Raw genomic sequence first — 22,346 nt, forward strand, 5'->3', positions numbered from 1 at the left:
TCTCAGGCTAACCCCCCAGCTGGCTTCTACTACATGTCAGTGTGTGTGTGTGTGTGTGTGTGTGTGTTTTTCGGGGCTACAGCGGTGGTCCTGCGCCGCCGCTGTTCCCCGCAGCAGCTCCTCCCTCGGAGGCGTCTTGTGTTTGTGCTTGTGCCTTGTTGTCTTCTGTCAGCGCTCCGTCTAATGTCTGCCAAAACAGCCTGTCTTGTCTGCTGTACGTGCTCGTCTCGTGGTCGTGTTTGTCTGTGTGTTTAATACAACTGTTAAACCTTTACCTTCCTCCCTTTATCCCATGCGAGTTCCACAAGAGGGCGAATCAGGAGTGCGCAGCGCAGATCTTTATCCCCCCCGAATCCTCTGATTGAGAACCGGTGAAGTTTATATAACTAAAAAGCAAAAAGAAGATTACTGTAGACGTTGTTAAAACTGCTACCTGGAAATGAGAAATGTGCCACGCTCAGTTCAGAGAACAGCAAACAGCAAATAAGTCAATTTCTGATTTAATTTCACAGTGATTAACAGATTGAAAGTGCTGCAGCTTGTCATTACCGTGTAATCAGAGCGTTTTTGTGATTAATATGCAATTATATCTCGGTAATTGATGCAAATGATTTTCATAAATCTACAAGTGCAAACCAGAGTGTTTGATTTGTGCATGCAGTGCCCGAAAGTCTGAACAGAACCTGTAAGACATGTTATTAGATATAGACTCATGGTAACCCGGGTCTTTAACGGCAGGTCCGTCATCTTTAGGGGGTTTGTTGATTATATCGATATGTGTCCGACGTTTTATTAGCAGAGATTAGTTTGGAAGAAAATATTAATTAAACTTGTAAGCTAACCGAACCGGAAGCTAAATCCCTGCGCAGCACCTGTTGAACACGTCAGCTCACTAAGTACTGCTGAAACATATTGGTATGTTATTATTATTATTACTGTATTATCATCCCAGGTGTACGGACATATATCTGATCATTTTGTAACGTATCGAGCGAGAGACTCCGACGCACCCTCCACCTCAGAAACCAACCCGAGAATTTGCAGACGATGCGGCTAACGCGCTTAACGTTACCATGCTACGACCGCTGCTGACTGTTCAGACATGGAGCAACCCTGCACATTAATGCCAGCCCAGTTTAATATGCAGTAGATTTATTTTTAACAATATATGTAGTGTCCTCGGCCTGAGGAACGTTGAAGACTTCTGCGTTAGTGTGAAAAGTCCAACTCTTACTTGGACCGATACATACAAAAAGCACAAGCGCCGGATGATAGATCCGCGTCACAGCGGACGTCGTGAACTGTCGTAGCAGAAAAAAAAGCACAGGTGTTACTAATAACACTGATAATGGCTTTGCTGTATTTACTCTTGTGGTGACTGTATGCACAGAGCCGAGGGGCCCCTGGGGGCACAGAAATGGAATGGAGCCATCATTATTGTTATTAATCACATCTGTGTTTTTTCCCCCTGCTGCAGAATTCCAATATGTCTGCCGCAAGAAAAGCTGTATCGCAGCTGCTCCACTACACCATATCAATAATATATAGAACCACGAGAAGGCCTCATTCCTAATTGACACACAAGGTTGTCGGTCAAAGCCTCTCACACCATTTTTCTAATCCGCTGCCTCTTGTGTTTTTAGGTTTAGGTTACATTTGTGCAACTAATGCCGGCTGCTGTAGCGCATAAAACCTTTAAAATATCAACGGATCACTTAAAGAAAAGTGTGTGATGGAAGTAGACACTCAAATGTACTCTGCACCTCCCCTCAGCTCTATCTTTTGTTTTGGTTTTATTGCGGCTTCGCAGTTTTAGTTCTCTCGTTTGCGTCGTTAAAACACACGACACACTTCCTGCCGAGCACCGAGACGCTAACGTAGTCAGGTAGAAAAGACATTAAATGGCAAAACACAACCACAGTGAAAGAGTGGTAGTCAATTATATGAAACAGACAGGAGGTCAAAGTCAACATAACATAGTAACAAAACATGATGTAGCATTTAGCGGCTAAAGAGCCAGATATCAGTTGGTGGAGACCAAAAACAGAGCAAAAAAAGGAGAGTGAATATTACGAAAACTTGACTTTAGATTATACATCAGTGTTGTGTTTGCAGCATGTTGCACTGCCCCCCAAAAAGACCCCAAAAGAATCCGGTTAAGGGACGAGGGGAGGGTTATTATCACTGTTAAAGGAAGGTGGAGATGGGACACACGCTCCTGCGGATGAGCGTTTGCTTTGTGCATCCTTTTGCTGCTGCACAGTAAGAATGTTAAACTTCCTTCATCGCGCCCGAGCGTAAACATAAAAGGTAGGTTGTTTCAATCTGTTCAAACAAACGACTTGACACTAGTCATTTTTCTGGAGGTGACATGCTCCCGCAAATCTGTGCAGACAGGCCAACTGTTGCACTCTACGTGTCAATCAAATAGATCGTAAAAAAAAGACTGTGTGTTTAATAAAAGGGTCGTAAATGATCACCCCATCAGGTGAAGTGGAGCGCGGGATCAAACAGATGTAGCGTATTTATAGACGCCTCCTCATCTCGTCGGCCTCGGTGGGCGAAGCGAAGAGTCTGTGGCGCGAATTAATGTTTCGGCTTGAAGCGCGGATGTAATGCCGCGTGATTCCTTCATCGCTGTTTATGAAGAGCCCCAACACATGTAGGGTACAGAATGAAGTATGATAGGGATGGATCACTGGGTTTCCTCGTGGCGTCAGCTGTGGCTTCCGTCAAGCCCCACTGGGCCGGCTGTCACTTCAACACAGGCCTCAGATCAGTTTAAAGGTTATTCAGCTGACACATGTCTGCCGAGTGCAGAGGTGCAGCCTAATGGCTGTACAGCAAATCGACCGGCTGACAGGGGCGAGTCGCCACGCCTGCTGGAGATGCCAATTTAATACGCCAGACTGCGCCCAGCCTCATGATGACGGATTAAGAGCTATCTGCCATGCGCTGTGGCTTCAGGACAACCCCGCCAGGGAGCTCCTCCTCCAGCCAGAGGTGGCACACATGCATCCTCTCTGCTTGCCTGGACCACCGTTCAGCTTGTGGGATGGAAATGATTCGTCCATCAGAGAGGAAGGAGACCTCTCTTGGCAGGGGTGTGCACGGGCAAGATAAGATAATTTAATGTCAGGGAAAAATGCTCAGCTTTTTAAGGTGCATGTTTCCAGAAAGCTCAGCCTTTGCACAGGGGGGGGGGCCAGTATAATCCCTGGCATGTCCCTTAAAGTGTGCCTACACAGAGAATGTGTGTTTTGCTAGCTCGCTGGTAATCAGCTCCCTACCTGTAGTGGGTAGAGGTGAATGAATCTGCTTCAGCAGGTCTCTGGGCACAATGCGTGCAGCCACAATGGGATTTCAGGGCCCCGAACCACTGACTCACCCACAATTTGCAGCGTCGAAATCCCATTGACTCAGTTCATCCGCGGTTGGTGCCGGTGCACCCGGCTTTCCACTTTTATGGCGCGGCGTCCTCAAATCCCTGACACACCGTCGTTATTCATCTCCATTCGGAAGCCTCAGCAAACGCCGGATGGACACGGGGATCAGGCCAGGAGAGAGAAGAGAGGGGAAGGAGTGAGTGGAGGGAAGTGAAGAGAAAATGCTGCTCTGAGATTTCTGCATCTGTAGCCTCCAAGCTGCTGAGCTAGTCGGCCAATCAGCCATTTACAAGTGACTATTTTTACTTAATTCCTCTTCAAAAGCCAGGCATGCAGCAGATAGTCTTTTTTTTTTCTTTACTGGGAATGATGAAAGGTAGAATGACTAGAAAAATGTCGTGTGTTTCATTCTCTCATTTTGTGGTTTTAAAGAGATGGGATCAGTTTTACTCATTGATCCAAAGGCTAGCCAGCAGGAACGGGCGCAAAGAAACGCTTATTAATATAAAGTCCTGACTTCATTTCAGCTTTTAGAAAAAAAGAAAGACAACAGAGTGACTGGCTGCAGGTCTAGCCGAGTGGAGAATTATTTGCCAGGGAGGCAGAGGCTTAGAATGAAAAAAAGAAAAAAAAAATCCCCCATCCATTTTGACGAGTGCGGGAAAACAAACGCGGTCTGGTTAAGCAAACCCATTAGAAAAGCGCGGTGTTTGTCTGCCGCGGAAACGCAGCAAGATGCGCGACGCTTGTGAAAGAGCTTACACAGGATTAAAGTGTTTACCAAAACATCAAGGTCCTCTGCACCGACTTTACCGGAGACCCTTAGCCGCAGCCGCTCCCCCCCCTCCTCCTCCCCGTCCAAGTGTTTTGTTGACATAGCGCAAAGCTAACAGTCGCCGAAAGCCGTTAGCCGAGGAACGCAGTGAAAGGATGCAAACAAGGCCGAGACAACAAGGGCAGAGTTGGATAAATAAAGCCTTCGGATGAAATCACTTACTCTGTGCTGGTATTGTTTACTTAACAAGGCGAGGCGTTTGCCTCCGTCATTAGAATATTATCCCGGCTATGCGACATGAGCGGTAGCTGTTAGCCGAGGAGAAGATCACACATTACAGTCGCACAGCCGACAGCCGCTCTTTATCACATCAGACATTAGTGCGTTCTCCGGGAACAGTCAGGAGATCCATATTGAAGACGTCAGCGTTGATAATACGCAGTCTGCACAGTGTTGACTGATGCCATATTTCCTCTATAAGCGTTTAACTCGCAGTCCCGGCTTTCGCCTAATGAGGAGCTAAATCTGATATCTGAAGACAAATGTGCCTCTCACATCTCCTTTAACTCACCAGAGGCGGCGAAATAACCGCCACCCTGCGCGCTCCTGTGGAACTCCCTCCCCGACACGGTGTTTATCTGTCAAACGAAGGCTGTTGGTTATGCACGTAACACAAAAGCATCTAAACATTGAATTAAAGAAAGAAAAGAGGCAGCTCGTTAATTACCACTCCCCCCCCCCCTCTTGATTAATTAGCCAATGCGTTGGGCCTAAATGCCACATAATGTTGGTTATACATCACCCATGGTGCACCTTCTCCTCCCTGTTAGCTGCTGATGAATGGTTTCTTTGCCTGACAGAATATCCCACAGCCCTCGGTGGCAGTGACCTGTGTTTTTACTGACCTTTGACCCCTCCCCTCTTAAGCCCCTCCCCCCTTCCACCTTACCTTACCTACCTGTCCCATGGCTTGCTGTATTGTTATTGTATATTACTCTCCCTAAATGCAACTTACTGAAGCATGCATTAACCCAACTTCTTATAGTGGAACTAAAAAAAAAAAAAAAAAAAAAAAAATCCAAAAATCAAACCACGTCCGATTGACCTCTCTTTCTCTGACGTACATCCAGATTGCACGCCCTGTCCTGTGTTTTAAAAAATACTAACAAGAGAAATGTATTGGAGTAACTAATAATAAAGCCTTTTTATTATTAGTTAAATGAAGGTGGTGACACTTTGCCTATAAACTGTCCCCCCCCTCTCTTTGTCTGCCTCAGTGTGTGCTTTCTGGTTGTTCATCTTTGATAGTGTGACAAATTGGTTTCCTTTCCTTTTTTTTCTCTTGCTTGCTTAAATCCTGTTTTTACTTTAATTTCTGTCTTCTTCTTTTGTACATATATGTCGAGACACATATATGCGTGTTATCTCTCTGTTTCTTTTTCTGAAAATGTTAAAAATTTGAACTCTCTGCTAATTTGCTAAGAATTTTGCCAAATGTTTTGATGATTTTTTTCCCCCCCTAATTAGAAAATGAACGCTTCCTCTTTTCTCTATGAATTAACTCACCGCCTCGTTAAGAACAGAAGGTCTTTTAAAAGATTGGGTGTTAAAAAAAAAATAAAAAATTTCAAATTCGTGTCATCATAGAGAAAAAAGAGAAGCCCCTTCCAAAGTAGACCCTCGAGCACTATCTTGTGAGAACTGTTCCAAGCTGTTTTCTTATGCTGATCTCTAATATTTTCCTGTCATTGAGTAGCTATAGTCTCTGATTGAAATTTGGAAATTGAATCACATGAATGAGTCGATTGATTTTTTGTGCATGGCAAAGAAGTTGCAGCTTAGGGTTTGTAAAACTGTCAGTGTTGAGAGTGCTGTTCTCTTTTGTAGATGGGCATGTATATGCTCATTGTTTGTATATCCCCATCCCTTCCTTACAGCCAAAAGCTCTAATGCCGCCCGACCGCTTCGTGCCGCCTTTACATGGACATGGCAACTGATGTACACGTTCACCCCCATCTATGTCATTTCCTTCCTAGTATGTTCATAGGTCCCACCCCCCCCCCCCCCCACCCCCCGTCTCACACTCCCTCCTCCCGGAAAAAAAACCCTTTACGTAAAAAGACTCTTAAGATATGTACAGTCATCCATTTACTCATTTGCTGATGTTAAAGTAAAAAAAAAAAGAAAGAAATGAAAAAGAGTCATCCAATCAGGCTGTAGATATTTATGGAGAGACTTATCTATCGAAGCAAGAATTATAGATATACAGTTTTCTTTTTTATACAAAAATTAAATGATTTGAAAAAAAAAATAAAAATAACAAAAGATATCCTGAACAGAATGGTGAAGATTATTTTTCATGTCATGATGTGTGGATGTATGTGTTGTTGCCTCCCTGTTACCACCCTGTCTAAAAAGAAAAAAAGAAAAAGAAAAAAAAGAGAGAGAGAAATATATACTAATTAATCAGAAACTGCTTAAAAAAAGAAACTAACCTAACTTGTCCAAAGGCATTCTTACACAACTTTCTTTTGTAAATTTTTTTTTTTCTTCCTGCCAAAATCATGCGGGCAATTTGTTGATGTAAGTTGACAAAACTGATGGTATGCTTTCTTCCTTTTGAAAACTGTTTTCATTTTTTATTTTTTATCTTTTCATTTTTTTTCTTTCCGTAGGCTTTTATGATTTCCCGAGCTTTTACCTGTTTTTTCTACCTACTTCTTACTAATCCCTTTTCTGGATAGCTCTATCTGTGGCTTTACTTTGTGAATGTTTCTTTTGACAATGTTTGCTCTCTAACTCTGAACTCTTTTTGCAATGCCTTAAGATTTTTTCATTTTGGTTTTACTTTTTTATTTCCGTTGGTTTTTTTTTTTCCTTTTTGTTTATTGTTCCAAAAAAAAGGTTTGCATCTCTTTATAGTGCCCTGTTTGTGAGCCTTTGCAATGTACAAACAAGCCACTTTGGCAAGAGGATAACGCAGCTTCAACAGACATCTGAATGTTTCAAACTCTTTGTAGTGGTCCAACAACAGGTTAAACTAGTACAGAATGAGCTATCAAGTGTCCCAGATATGATTTATGACAATAAAGTGCACGTGGAAATGTTTTTAAGTGCTTCTTACACACTTATGAGTAATATTACAACACCGCTCTCCACACCGGAGAGCTTAAGAGACGTTACAGGGAGATTCTTCCGTCTTAAAAAAGGACAAATCGCAGCAAACATTCAGGTGTCGTTGAACTGCCCGCTGACTTTGTGCCATTGTGGTGACTGTAGGGGTCAAAAGGCAAGAGGCTGGGGCAAACAGGGGAGCCCACTAATGCTGAGGAAAGAAAAGTTCCCTCCATTATTTATGACTCGTGAGTGGTGACTTTTTTTTCCCGGTGTAGTTTGTCTTGGTAGGTCAGCGTGTGACCCTAAAGTGACAATCTGGAGGACGGAGGTCGTGTTTTTTTTTCCCACTCCAAAAAGCCTTTTTGTTTTTTTAGTTCCCTGCCTTCTTCCAGCTTCACGATGCAGGAGTTGTTAGTATTTGTTCGCCCGTGTAGGTCAACGGGGTTAAAGCGCAGAAGAAGAAAAAACACCTTACAAACACTTTCTCATTTCAGACTTAGTTAACTTGCTTTCAGGCCCACTGGCTCGCACTTGAATTGCAAACAAATGCTAATGCCCTCTGTGTCTTTTTATCCACAGAGCGCATCTTCAGCTCAGTTTTTTTTTTTTTTTTTTTTTTGAAAAAAAGGCTTTACACTTGAAGATAAATGAAACACGGCGCTTTAAAAGCCTGAACTAGTCATTTTATGTGGAGATATATGCAGCGTTATCGGGCAGAAGTAAATATAAGGCCACAGTTTATGTGGCATTTCGAGTAAATCACTAGAACGTAAAACCTCGAGTATTTTCTAGTGCGGTCTAAACGTCGTCCTGGTGGAGAACGCGTGGAGTCAGGTTAATGTGGCTCGCCCTTGTGCATCCCTCAAAGCCTTTTGATGCAATGTATACTTTATTTATGGCTGTTGTTTTCTTTCAGTTTGGGTCTTGTTTGGTTCTGAGTTTGATTGTTTTTGCACTGGTACGGTATTTTCTGTTCCTCCTTCTTTTCGTTTCTCCTCAGTTCTTTGCTTTATTCGTTCTTGGTTTTTTTGACTCTGTTGGTGTTTGGCTGCTTCTTGCTTTTTGCTGAAGGAAGACTCGCTGCTCTCTGACTGATGTCTGTTTCTCTGTTTCATCTTCCAGGAGGGGAGCTAGTCATCCCCGTGCTAGTCGAGGACCCCATAGACATCCCTTCTGTATCCACCCGTTCTCCTTTCATCCCCCTCCCCCCAACCCTCCGCCCCGTCCTCACCATTATTGAGACCACCAAAGAATCCTTGGCCATGGCCACTGAGGCGGGGGTACCTTGCTTGTCGGACCGAGGCAGCGATGATTGTGATGATGGTGATGGTGGTGATGATGGTGATGATGATGATGATGATGGCATGGTGATTTCGGGGTTTGGCTCTGGCGAAGCTTTCGACTCTAGCCTGCCCCCGACTGACGATGAAGATTTTTACACCACCTTCTCCCTGGTAACAGATAAGATCTTGACCACATCGGCCTATGAAGGTGGCTACAAAGCCCTCGCGCCCAAGTGGGAGGCCAAGGACTTGAGGCCTAGCAAAGCCTCTGAGGCAGGTAGGACTACACCCACCTCGCCTCTGCCCGACCCCCGGGGCACGCCGCCGGCGGCGGTCCCCTCGGACACGCCACCCAAGCTGCCCGCCGGGAAAATGAACAACCGCGAGGTAAAACCCCCGCAGCCGGACATAGTCCTGCTGCCCCTGCCCACGTCCTTTGATCTGGACGGCACCAAGCCAAGGGGCCCTTTCATCACCTCGCCCATGCTGCGCACGGTGCCCGCCGCCTTGCCCACGGTGCCCGGCGTGGTGCGGCGGGTTCCCCCGGGGGCCTCGGAGGTGATCCGGGAATCCAGCAGTACCACGGGCATGGTGGTGGGCATTGTCTCAGCCGCCGCCCTCTGCATCCTCATCCTCCTCTACGCCATGTACAAGTACAGGAACAGGGACGAGGGTTCCTACCAGGTGGACGAGACTCGCAACTACATCAGCAACTCGGCGCAAACCAACGGCGCTGTGGTGAAGGATAAAGCACCCAGCGGCAGCGCCAAAGGCAGCGCCAGTAGCAAGAGACCGAAAGACAAGGACAAGGAGTATTATGTATAGAAATCAAGTCATTTCCCAACACATAGAAAAATAAACTGTTTGGAACAAAGTTATAAACATTTTGACAGTACCATATTGGCAACTGTGATTTAAAAAGGATAAAAATCTCTTGAGAACTCAAACCTTACTGAGTCACTGAAACATTTACAAAAGAACCTTGGCTTACGGAAGCACACTTACTATTGTAAGCATTACGAGAGACAATGCAGTACAACTTCACCGGGACTCAGTGTGGATCTTTTTAAGGAGTCCCTGCTGGAGACGTTCGGCAGTGTGAATAACATCGCTCCACGCGACCCCAAGTGACTGTCGAGAGGTGTGTGATCCTTGGAGTTCTAACGACCTTGTCCATTGTAACCCTGTAAAATACGATCACTGTCATTTCGGCCATTCTGAGCATGCATGTGAGGTGTATGTGACGTGGTGCTGGCATCTGTGTAAGTGAGGGACCTCAAGAAACTATGATTGTCGGGAAAGTTGGAAGTCAAAACGTGATTTCACATTACAAGCGGTTTCATTCAATGTAGCTTTCATGGACGCGATCCGAGCTCAAAGTATATGTGTACTTCAAGCTGTCTTTTTTTATTTTCTATTCTTTTGTTTTTGTTTTTTAATTTATTCGTTTAGTAAGTAATTTATTTATTTATTGAATTCTTTTGTTTTGAAGGATGATGTCCAGTCAGGGTTGACTAGGCAGCGCTCAGTGACCGCTCAGCAGGATGCGATACTGTAATGTATCTCAATATTTCTCTCTCCCTCCCTCAACGTCTCAGCTAAGGATTGGACCGCTACGCATGGCATCCGAATTCTAGATTGGTGTTCAAGCGTGCAAGAGTGGATCCACCGGGCAAAAAAAATAAAATAAATAAATGCACAACACATTGTTATCTCTCTGAATTTTAAATCTCTGATAGCGTTTTTTTTTTTCTTTTCCGTCATTTCATTTCCTCCTTTTTCCGTTCGTCCAGGGTTTCGTTTCATTATTACACTTCCTGAGATGCTGTGGCAAAAAAAAAAAGACAAAAATGCGTTATCATAATTTGTGTCGTCACGATCTTAAACGAAAAAACAAAAAAGAGAGAGAGAGAGAAGATCCAGGCTCAAGAATTAGTCCAGTGTGAACAAGTGTGATTCTATCTGTTGTCACAGACGACTGTGTCAAAAACAGCAAATATGTTTACATATTTTATTACATCATAGCCGTTGTGCTTTGCAGGTCAATATTGTACAGAAAACTCAAGTTTCTGTTGGTTTTGTTAACTCCTCTTGTTGTATAGACGAAAACATTCTCATTTGATTTTACTGCTGTAGCAAAAAAAAAAAGAAAATATCATTTTTATGTTTTTGCCAGGAACTTTTGCCTGGAGACAAAAAATAAAAAAATGATGTGCACAGGAACATTTGTCTAGGCGGGGGAGCAACTGTTGTTAGATTAGACGTCTAGTCTTTCTGGACGGTGTTTCTCTTCAGTCGCATGAATATTTGACCATGGGAAGCTGTCAATCAAATAGAAAAACACCTCCCTCAGATCTTGTACTAGGGACTCCTCCTTATTCTGAACTTACTTTTCATCATGTTCTTTATTTTTTTATTGGAAATTTAAAAAACAGGACAAGAGAATAAAGGCAGATTGTGATGGATTTGGAGATCTGTTGCTAGCACCTTGCTGACTTACAGGTGTTTTATTTTGTTTTCTTCTTCTTCCGTTTTTTTTTTTTTTTTAAAGAGAAAACTGACGTCAATGTTCTCGTCTGCTCGTCTTTTTGCATTTGTTTTTCTTTTTCTTTTCTTTTTTTGTTTATCGTGTATCTTAATTTCACGTCTCATTTTTACGACATTCTCTTCCGGCAATATGTTGTCTTTTTTTTTTATGTCATTATTTATTGCTGAAGTTATTTGTTCACATTCATTTTTCATGCAGAATCAGTCGGTGTGTATGTTCACTTTGATTTTTTGTGTTGGTACTTGGCTTTTTTCGACCAGTTAATTATTATTGTCTTATGCTCCTTTGACTCCAAACAAATTCCCAGAAATAAAAAAAAATGTTGTTCCCAATCCTTTTTTTAAAATATTTTTATTTTTGGATGTCGGACGCTCGCCGGTGTTTGAGGTGTAGAGAACGCGGCGAGGGAGGGCGGCGAAGACTGCTCACCCAACCAGAGTTTCTCATCCGTTCGCCGTCACTTCAATGATTTCCTCTCATACCAAAAAGTGGCATCATTTCCATTCAAATGAAGCCCGGAGCAGAGCCGGCTCAACACTATCATTTACCTATAGATGATTATGCAAATTCATACACTGTTCATCGATGCAACGAGAGAGAGAGGGGAAAAAAAAAAAAGGGACTGGCGGTGAAAACGGTTATTAGAGGGGGTCCGTAGTCGTCACAACAGCAGAGAGGAACGGCGTTGGGTTTTCTTTAGAGTCGGAGCCTTTTGTGAGAGCGCGCACAGCCAAATGAGATTCTCCACAACCATATGGCCGGGTTATGAGCTACTCAATGGCTGCAGCACCTGCTTTCCCAGCCCGTTTTTACACCGTCCATATTTCGTGCAAATGGGCCTTCACAGAGCTGGTCATTAACTTGCAATAGCCCATTGATGTAGGATATCAGAGCAGCGTGTGTGTGAGTACACCCGGCTCGCACAATGACTACATATTAACTCATTCATCCTGCCACGGGCAACGGGAGCGAGGAGGCCAGCAGGGATTTCTTCTACTGTGGGAAGGTTTTTTTTTTTTTTTTTACGTTCCGTGGCAGACCCACATTTCAAGAGTCGTTTTTTTTTTGTTTTTTTTAACACGCCAAAAAATGCGTGCAAGTTTGTCCCGCATAAGTCCGCACGGTGATAAAAATGATGTGTGAGAAAACGACGTTTATTCTGGGAAGTGTGTCACACAATACACATGTTGCTGCTTTAAACTAGCGTCCAGATGCAGAGAGCAGCAACGAGAGGAGCAGCAGAGATGATTAAAGACGGCTCGTTGGAAGGAACGACTCTTTTACGCGAACGAACTGACCTGATTCCACGTTTCACTTCTCTCTCGTTCGTTCTTTCGTTCTCACAGACGAGTCGCTGTGTTGTGCTGAGAGCCGGCCAATCGTACGCTGAGTCGAGGACACTGTCAGGAATGAGAAACAGGAAGGCATAGCAACCGTTTCCATGAAGAAGAAAAAACATTTCATTTCGTTCGTAGCTCATCGTTCTCGTTCAGTCAGTCAGTCACTCTTGGCTTACCTTTACATGTCAACTTAATGTCAAGGTGAATATTCACATTATCCACTGTTGTGTTGTCTAAAAGTGCACATAATCATGAAGTTGCAGCTTTGTGTTTGCCTTGAACTACAGTGTTATGTTGACCGTTCGCACGATCGTTTGAGAACGAGGAGCTGAGAACTGAAAATTACATGATTCACCGCTAAACGATCGAACGAATAAACGATATGAACGATACTTCCTGCTGACTGGAGATGATAACAGTGGGTTCAAAGCAGCTATTATCAATATTTTTATGTTTATAGCTTGAACATGTGAAGGACCTGCAGAGAATCCTCACCCAACTCTGCAGCTCTAACGAGCATTTCAGCGTCTTTGTAGCTCATCGATAACCTCTCACACCAGTTTTCAGTCACGGCAGACGTCGAGAAAAAACACTCGAAAACCGACTGAACCCTGGCAACAAACCGCAGACGGAGAATGTGACCAGCTTGTGAATATAACGGAGCGTTCGGCCGCTCAACATTGTCGGTTTCAGTGTCTACATTTTGACTCCATTGCCCCAAAATGAAGCTTTTGAAGTTTCCGGGACTGCGAGGAAAGCACGTCTGGCTGCTTTATAAACACTGTGAAATGAAATTATTCACAAACTGTGCCCTCAAATGAGCTTCTGTTATTGTGATGCGGCGGAGCGGTGCTTGCTCAGGCCTGCGAGAAGCGACCAATCAGAGCGGACAAGGCTTTTAAAGGGACAGGCGCTAAGATGTGGTGTTCAGATGGTGGATAAAGGTGCTGTGGACAGTATGAGAGGGGGGGAAAAGGTGTTTTTGAACGATAAGAATGTAAAACTAATTCTAATAAAACACCCAAAAGGATGAAACTACCAAGATGAGCCCGGATGGTAAGTCCAAAGGTCAGTGTGTGTGTGGGAGAACAGTGACAGAAGAGAGACGCAGGCGGGCCGGAGAGAGAGAGAGTACCTGAACATTAGAATAATGTGAGACGTTTAATTTTGTGATGTAAGAGAAGTTTAAGCGCACCAAATTGCACGTAATCCACCGCAGTCGAGATGAAAACGGCAGCTACGGACACTTGTTTTCCTACTTATCGTTAAGCTAGCAGGAGTTTAGCTGCCGTAATGAAGAAGCTGCTCTCACGGCAGTTTGACATTTCTGTGGCACAATGTTTTCATAGAGGAAAACAGACGAACAGGCCAACACGACTTATGATCGAAGATATTTCAAACATTTCAACGGACGTGAAGCTGTGGACTGCCCTTTTTCAAATCCTCAGTTAATCTTGTCTTTTGTATACCGAGCCTCACGCTGCACCCGTGCGGTCCAACTTCTCCACCTTTATCTCTCAGCTGTCAGAGCTGATTTCGCTCACGATCAGGTGCATCTGAATATGAATCTCTGAGTCGAGTTGTGGGATTGTACGTCGAGAGGAAGCCGCTCGGACGACAACCAAGAAAATCAAAAAGATTCAGAAGTGTGACCGAGAATCAGCTGCATGTTTTTAATGGAAAATAAAGCGTAAGAAAATAAAAAATATGACAGCCTTCTCCACAGTTCAGAGGTTAGAGATAGAGAGCAAATTCCACTTAACACAACAACGACATCAAGACAAAGAAACAAGCGGCGGGGGAGTTAACTGCAGCGTAAATCACCAGCCAGAACAAACAGAATAACAAATAATCATACATCAGCAATTAATATTACGACTATAATGAATTCAAGTCCCCAAATAAGAGCTGTACAAATGCAGAAAAGGAGGAAACAAGTCTGCATTTAGCTCCTGTAACGCTTCTGGGCGCAAACCCTGAAACAGCGAGGTGCTGCTTTGTTTTCGCGACCATTAGTCACTTTCAGATTTACACCAGCAGGGTGCCAGCAGAGGAAACGTATCCATTTGATATTCACAAGCCATTTGCTTACACAGTTGTTGGCTGACAAAGTTTATTGATTGTGTTTTATGTGTAGCAACCACTTTTCCTTTTAGTCAAATTAGTAGAAGTAGATTACATCAATCCCGCTGATGTCGGCTGGATAATTCATATCTTAATTGACAGAAAAAACAATTTACACTTGCTAATGGCTTTTCCAAATGGATTTCTGTGTGTTTGACTGCATTAGCTCTGCCTTCGCCTCGTATAGGGTCTCGGGAACGCCGACCGGGGCGGGGGGGGAGCAGCTCGGCTCCCGTTCACGCATTTAAAGGCTGACAGTTGACCCGTCATGAAATTTTACTTCAACTAATGAACTGGTTAATTCCACTTAAACGCTTTATGCCGTGTTTTTCCCTTTTCAAATAAACAGCGGCTCTGTAGGAGCGACACATCGGCTCTGTCGCTGATCACAGATGGAATCTGCTGTTGTTGCTTCCTACACTGAGGCAGGAGGCTGTAAAACACCTCGAGCACTGGGAGCGTCTGCAGCTGAAGCGTTTTATGGCTCTCCCTGTATAGATTGTGGACATGCAGCTTTGTATTTTCTTTCTTTTTCTCTCTCTCCTCCTCACTCGCTCCCTGTAAAGATTCAGCAGAGATGCTGTATCCTCCACGGACCCGAAGCAAAGCAGCTGTGAAGGCGATGGTGATCAGTCCTGACAGGTAGAATATGAGCCCGCTGACCTTAACTCCAGCATTATGAAGGGCACACACACACACACACACACACACGTCAAAAAGATGCCTGCGTCTTGTGTCCGTCCGTGTGTGCAGGTGTGTGTGCACACATCAGACGCGCTTAAACCACATCAAAGTTCACACTCTCGCAGAGAGGAAAGATGAGGTTTTGTGGCTGCACACGAGTTAAGCATTCATATTCATGCGTCTCAGCGGGTGCACACGGCGATACATTATCAGGAGAGTCAGGTGCATTCACTATATGTGCACTTGATTCACTTCTGAGTCCCCCCCTGTAAGGAAGCACACACGTCCTCTTATTCCTCCGCTCCATCACTCAGCAGCCGAAGCTTTCAGTTAGCTCCTCAGCCCTAATTAACTGCCAAGATATGAATGCGCTAATCTGGCCTCTAAATCTTCAGTTCCACTGACAAAAGCTTTTACAGGCTGTCACAGCTGCATGATAAACAGCACGGCTGCCTCCTCGCCTAGTGGACACAGTGCCATCTAGGGACCGGGCCCGGCAGCTCAGGGGTTCTGGTTGTTTTTCCACACTTTGTTGTATTTATTGCAAAACGTGACGCACTATATTTGTGCAGGTGTGGTAAAAAAAAAATAAGTCTCAGTTTTGCATTTTGAACACCAAAATCTGCTGGAACTTTGAGTAACTTTGGGGAAATGCATCTATGAGGTGTCATTAAAGGTGCATTATGTAGTTTTTGCGGTGGAGAAATTTGAATCTGAAGAGAAAAAATCTTCACTGACAGATTTTTTAAACATTAAACAAACTCTCTTCGCTGTCATGACTGAACAAACAAACTGATCTTTAAAGGACAATTTCAACCCGTCTCAGTTTGTTTATGTGGCGGACCCTGCCACCTTTCTAGCTTCAAACAGTGTCCTTATTTTCCTCTGAGAACAGCTTGTTTACTGACGGAAACAATAAGTACATCCGAGTTTGCGTCATTATCTCATTAACATTGCTAATATTAAAATTCTTAGTTTAGATCTACACAGTGCCCCTTACTTATTATACTTACATATTACTTCTGATGGATTATCACTTCAATCCAAGCAGGTTTTTTTTTTTTATTCCCGCCACATGAGACCGTGCTGCAGAATCCAGGAGTGAAAGCGAGCAGAGAGCCTGAGCTGCACACCAAAACACTCCCTCACTGTTGCTTTGCAGTCAAGACCATCAGCGGGCTCGCGAGGATCGAGACAGACGCCCGTATGAGCGCACGAGTACGTGGGCGCACATTTATACTGTACGTCTCCGTCTCCATCTGTACGTGTCGGCGAGTGATGTTCAAACCTCTGCGAGGAGTGTGTGAGTGTGTGTTTTTGTGTGTGTGTGCTGTATCCACTACCTAGGGAGACAGGCCTCCTACCCGGGCCTGACAGTGTGATTGGATCCAGCGAGAATCCCAATGAAGCAATGAGTATCTCTGCGGCAGCCTGGCTCCCCCTGCGGTCCCCGCGCAGCCCGCGGGCCCCGACCCCGAGCCCCCTCGCCTCGCTCAGAACCAGATGCAAAGAGAGGCGGGATGGAATCTGCTGAAGATTCGCTCAGATTCGAGTGAACTTCAAACCCATTTCAGCTGCTCTGAAGGTGACTGCGGCAAAATCTGACCCGATCACAAGTGACGGTGGCAGTAAATTGTTGAGGCGGTCTGACGCAGAGTTTTCTGAACGCTGCTGTTTTTGAATATCAAAAAAATAAATAAACCCGAGCTGGATTTGATGTATTCAGTGATAAAGATCAAGAAACTGAAAATTCCAGGGTGACATTTTCATCAAGATTGCCAAGAAAAAAAAAAAAACTGTTTTGGCACTTTTATAAACTGAAAGCAAAAAAGATCAGCGCTGCTTGTAAAGGTGACTCCCCTCCTGATACCACACTCACAGTGCTGTGCTGAAATCTGCATGAGGTCTTTTCGCCTCCAGCGAGCCAGTCATAGCAAGTAACAATCTGCTTTTTAATTGAGTTTGCTGGTTATATAAAAAAAGAAACTTCATAAAAACATCCATCTGCTTTAGTTGGACGGCTTTTAGCTCGGTCCCAGTGGGTGAGACACGATTTATATTAAGGTGTACAGCAACAACAAAGACAAGGTTACACTGTTGTTATTACACCATGTGGTAATATGACTGGACTTAAAGGGTAACTACACCAATTTTACACATTAAAGTGTGTTTACGGGACTTTAATGTTTTCTGCATGTGTGAAATAAGTAGTATAAAGTCTTTGGTGGCTCCAGAGGAAGCTGCGTGTTTAAACTTTGCAGAAGTATACTGCTGTTTAAAACCCTGGCGCCTACATTACCCACAATGCAACTCAGCAACCAAAATGTCACCGTGCGGCTGTTGCATTGTGGGTAATGTAGACTCTGGTCTGGCATTGCACTCCTACGACACTGTTGTCCTTGCAGACAAACCAGCGATCAAGACAGCTGTTGTTTTCCTTGTTTACCCACAATGCAACGTTGCCACTGAGTGACATCATTGGAGGAAATTCATCAGACTACGTGAGCAAATGTTCCTCTTCTTTACTGCAATAATCTCTATTTAAACAGTTAAAACTGAGTAATTCAGACAGCAGACTTATTATTCATGTGACATAACTTTGGCCCACAAGCAGAATAATTCATTGATTTGAGTTTCCACGCTGTTTTTCATGATAAAAAGAGAATATGTCGTTATCATTTCCCCCTGCAGATACCTTCGATTTAAATGTGTTTTTTCCACTCCAGAACAGCGTCAGTGACCCTCGGTCATGTCTGAATGTCACTGGTGCATTCTGGGCTCTATATATTTTTGGGAGGCAGTTTGTCTTCGGGGCCTCTGCAGTCTGCTCCGTGTTTATGCTGAATGTGTTCGGCTGATGCTTTACTTTCCAGTTCCAGTAGTCTATTTCTAAGTTTCAATAACTGTTTTCTTGAAAATAAAGTCCTCTCAGCCAATCGACTGCTCTGAATCAAGCCTTTGTGGAAGGTATTTCCAATCCTTCGAACATCAATGCATGTTATGAGATGTTATTGAAAGGTTTACATCATAATTAAACAGTATTCAGAATATGGTGAGAAGTGTCCATGTGTCCTCTTTTATTCAGCTGGAGACGACATTTCCACTTCTACATATGAAGTAGTTTGTTTGGTGCAACCTTTTTTAATTTAGTGATAACTCAACATAACATTTACATTAAAACTGAGCCATCTTTCATATTAGCTGAGGTGAAGCTATGAATTATGAGCCATGGGTACAGGAGGTGACCTTTACGACTCCATCTTTCACATTTCATACAGACGTTCCTGTCAAACCATTCCCATTTTGAATCAATATCTCCCTGTCAGGAGAGTGAGGCGTGTTGAATGAATCTGCCACAGTTCAGAGAATAAAACCTTTTTTCTAGTAACCCCCATTCTGTAGTTCAAAAACCCCTTTCTGTAGTTAAAAACACGTTTTTCTCAAGGAAAAACACAATTTTCTAGTTGAAACATTTTTAGCGCTAAAAAAAACAAACAAATCTTGTGAAAAAAAAACATTTTTTCTCTAGATTTTTTTCTCAAGGGAACCCCCCCTTCCCCCTTCCCCCTAGTTATAAGAAATAAGACTTCTTCTTGTTAAAAAAAATAAATAAATCTTGTGGAAAAATAACCTTTTTTCTTGTCAAAAAAAGCTTTTTTCTGGTAACGTCCCTCCTTCTCTAGTTCAAACACCCTTTCCCTGGTTAAACAACCCCTTTTCTAGTTGATAATACTTTTTTAATGTTAAAAAATCTTTTTTCTTCTTTTTTTTTCTCTTATGAAAAAAATATTTTTATAGTAACGTTCTGCCTTCCCTAGTTAAAAAAAACCCTTTTATAGTTGAAATAAAACTTTTTTCACAAGGAAAAAAAAATAAAAAATTCTTGAAAATGTTAAAACATTTTATTGTCCTATGAAAAAAAAAAAGCTTTTCTCTTAAGGAAAGACAACCTCCTCTCTCTTCGGGGGAAAAAAATGGTGTTTTTGTGTCTACAGTAATCATGTTTTCTACACCAAACCACTTTCGACCATAATTGTCTCACAGCTGTTCAAATCCATCCCAGCTAGCCAAGTTTTATTCCTGCTCGTTCCAGTTGGTCACTGATCGCAGCAGCTGCAAAGAGCAGCTTTAATTTGTTTTGTAGATTTCATCCAAGCCCAGTTTGAAAAGCCAGCGCGGTATGAAATAAAAGCATAATAAGAACCGCACACAGGAGGATTAACTGGAGACATTCAGACCAGACTCTGCCTCGGGGCCTCGGGGCCTGAGAGCCAGAACCCTCAACCCCCATTATCAGGCTCATCGTACATTCATGTGATGCAGTGAATGATAAGAACTAAAAAAACAACTAATGGCACTCACTCTGCAACTATTACAGCCACGTCACTCGACTCAATTCACAACTGGGTCATAACAGTCACCGTCTGCTGTGAGTCCGTGCGGCGCTGCTGCGTGTGATTTAGCGCAGGTCCTCACAAGTGATGACACTCGAGCGGGGCGTAAAGGACGAGATGAGCCCGTCCCCGTCCCCGCTCGCAGCGCCAGGAGAGTTCATTCTGGCATCGCGATTGGCAGGCGGCTCCTCCACACCTGCCAGCTATCAAACATGGAAATCACTCCTCTCACCCCTGACTGCTGCATATTCCACCGGCGAGCACACGACGGCACTTCATCTTATTTTGAAACGGGTTATAAATACAAATTGTTGCACAACAATCGCACAGAAAACATGTTTTTTGTTTTTTTTCTCTTTCTTCTGAGCCCAGGAGAAAATGAGGTTGATACGGAGACTCAGCTGCAATAACCCATTCACTTATTGAACGACAGCGCCTGGATACACTCTCAGCCTCCGGGCTTAAACGAGAAAAGCAGAGCATGGCTGCCTGATTGAATGGGTTTGTAATGCAAGCCAAATAGGTTTGTTCTAATGGGAATCAGCTTCTGTGGCTGCGCGGAGGCTTACGCCAGCACTATAACAACAGCGAGCAATGGTGGCAAACACCCCCATCGCCGTTTGATTGGCTGCGAGAGGCAGAGGCAACACTAAGGGGCCGCTGTGTTTACTAATGGCCGTTTTAGTGGGCTAATATTCAATGAGCCTCAACTTCGGGAAATCGCCACAGTCGTGCGAAGAGTTGCATGTAGAGCGCGTGCGTGTTTTGCGTTGGACAGGCTGGCTTGTGTTCACAGCTTCACTTGTAAATTATGCATCGTGCATAGAGACGATAGTGCCCTTGAGCAAAACACTGCCTGGATTCCTGAATCGCTGCAGGGAATGTTGTACGGCCGAGCCATTAATCTGATTTTGCACAAGACAGTTTAAAGTTAAAACCTAAAGCAGCATACGATACTAAAGCAACAGTTGCACCTCTGGGCCTCCGTCTGAATCCGAGGGTTTTATATTTACTGAAGAATTCAGAGGTTTTATTCACTCAGTCTTTGAACTACCCCCTCTTGAATCGAGCCACACAGACAGGCCAGGTTTGTGTTGCCGGTGGAGGTAAATGGATTGTTGTGGCCACCTGACCCTTTCATTTGAGAGATTTTATCCAGGCATGTGTAGAGAGGAGCTAAGGGTGCTCGGGCAAAAGCCTGTTTACCCCCGATGTCCAAGTGCCACTTTGTCAAAGTGTATTTTATCGGGTTGCTGTTTTGTTTTTTGTCTGCAGTGGTTCTGTTCTATACTTACACAGAGTTACAACATGGTTTGCACTCAGATGTGCTCCATATCTTTCAACCTGTTCCTTTTTTTTTTAATTGGTCTTTTTACATCTTAAGACAGGAAAGCATTACATTGGAGAAAAATATGCTTCTGCTCAATCTCAAATTTTGATTTAGAGCTGCTTTAAGACAGATTGTCATTATTTGTTTGGCTTTGCAACTTACACAGCTTTAATTGTCTTTGTCTTTGAGTGTTTTCGTGTTTATCGTGATCTTTTATTCAGCAGCGTAAACAGCCTCATGAAAACAGACGACTGAGACAAAAATAAAAAATGAGCTGGAACAAACAGAGGTTTGAAAACGGACTGATTATTAAATTGGTTTGCAATTATTTCTCTTTAGATCGAGCACAATGAACCGCTGCAGCTCTAGCGCCATGTGCCCCTTTTTAAAGGGTCTCTGCACGTCGGAGCTGATGTAAACAAATGAGGAGGAGCTGTGACACATCTGTAGTCACGTCTCCCCTCAGATCTTTAGTCACAGAGGTGACTTAGTCTACGGGTCTTATTTTTTGAAGTGGACACTACGATATAGAATATACAGCTACAACATAGGGTAGAATTGAGAGTTTTCTAGTAGATAGTTTAGAGATCCAAGACAAAACCTCTCTGCTACCCCGACACCACAGACAGAACCCTGGATTTATCACCACACAGATACTCCAGCGCCACAGTCGGTACCATGAATTCTAACATGCACAAACCCTCAGTCAGATAAAGGATCAGTGAGTCGGGCGGACGGCACTAACAGCCCCTCTGCACTCCCACTGTTACCAGGGGACGGAGAGGGGGGGATGGCACGTTAACAAGTCGGATGCAGTTCGGTCATTTTGCTGCACGATCCTCCTCAAATCACCTACTGCATGTATTCAAGAGCCGAGAATGTGTGTGTGTGTGTGTGTGTGTGTGTGTGTCTGAATGTGATGCATGTGTGTTGAATGTCAGCTCTGAACATGCATCACCCTGCTAATGACCTGATTTCCCAGCCTGTCTGCAGACAAACAGACGGGGAGAGAAGCATCCCGAGAGTCCGTCCGAACAGATATGAATACCAGCGGCACATTTTAAATAACTTTGACTTGTCATGCTGCAATTTATTCAGACGAGCTCAGACAGATGTGTGTTATTTTCCTCATGCATGTGCAAATGCAGATTGCCAACCCCTCCCCCTTTTTTTTTTTTATGTTGTTGTTGTTGTTGAAGCACAGAGGCCGTATTTTTTCTCTGCGAGAGAACACAAATAAACACAATCCGGTGGAAAGCTCTGAATTTATTCATTAACATCTCTCAACCTGACAAAGTGGAGTAAAGCTGGACTAATGATGGGGCAGAATGTAAATGTGGAAGCTAGTCTGTTGGGAGCAGCCGG

At 43.8% G+C, this 22,346-nt stretch overlaps 1 protein-coding gene across 14 annotated transcripts in view; it reads left to right on the forward strand.

Moving 5' to 3' along the window:
• Nucleotides 1-11,441, forward strand: part of nrxn3b (neurexin 3b) — a 292,901-nt gene extending 281,460 nt beyond the window's left edge. For 10 of the 14 annotated variants that reach the window (XM_030404628.1, XM_030404629.1, XM_030404621.1 and 7 more), the window contains one exon: nt 8,401-11,441. In XM_030404628.1, the coding sequence (XP_030260488.1) occupies nt 8,401-9,386 (986 nt within the window). In that variant the 3' untranslated portion in view covers nt 9,387-11,441. Of the gene's footprint in view, nt 1-6,098; nt 6,628-8,400 lie in introns of those variants that run through there. The other 4 variants (XM_030404632.1, XM_030404631.1, XM_030404635.1 and 1 more) reach the window with 2 other exon arrangements.
• The last annotated feature ends 10,905 nt before the right edge of the window (nt 11,442-22,346 follow it).

Source organism: Sparus aurata, chromosome 22 (genome assembly GCF_900880675.1).
Source record: "Sparus aurata chromosome 22, fSpaAur1.1, whole genome shotgun sequence".
Lineage (NCBI taxonomy): Eukaryota > Metazoa > Chordata > Actinopteri > Spariformes > Sparidae > Sparus > Sparus aurata.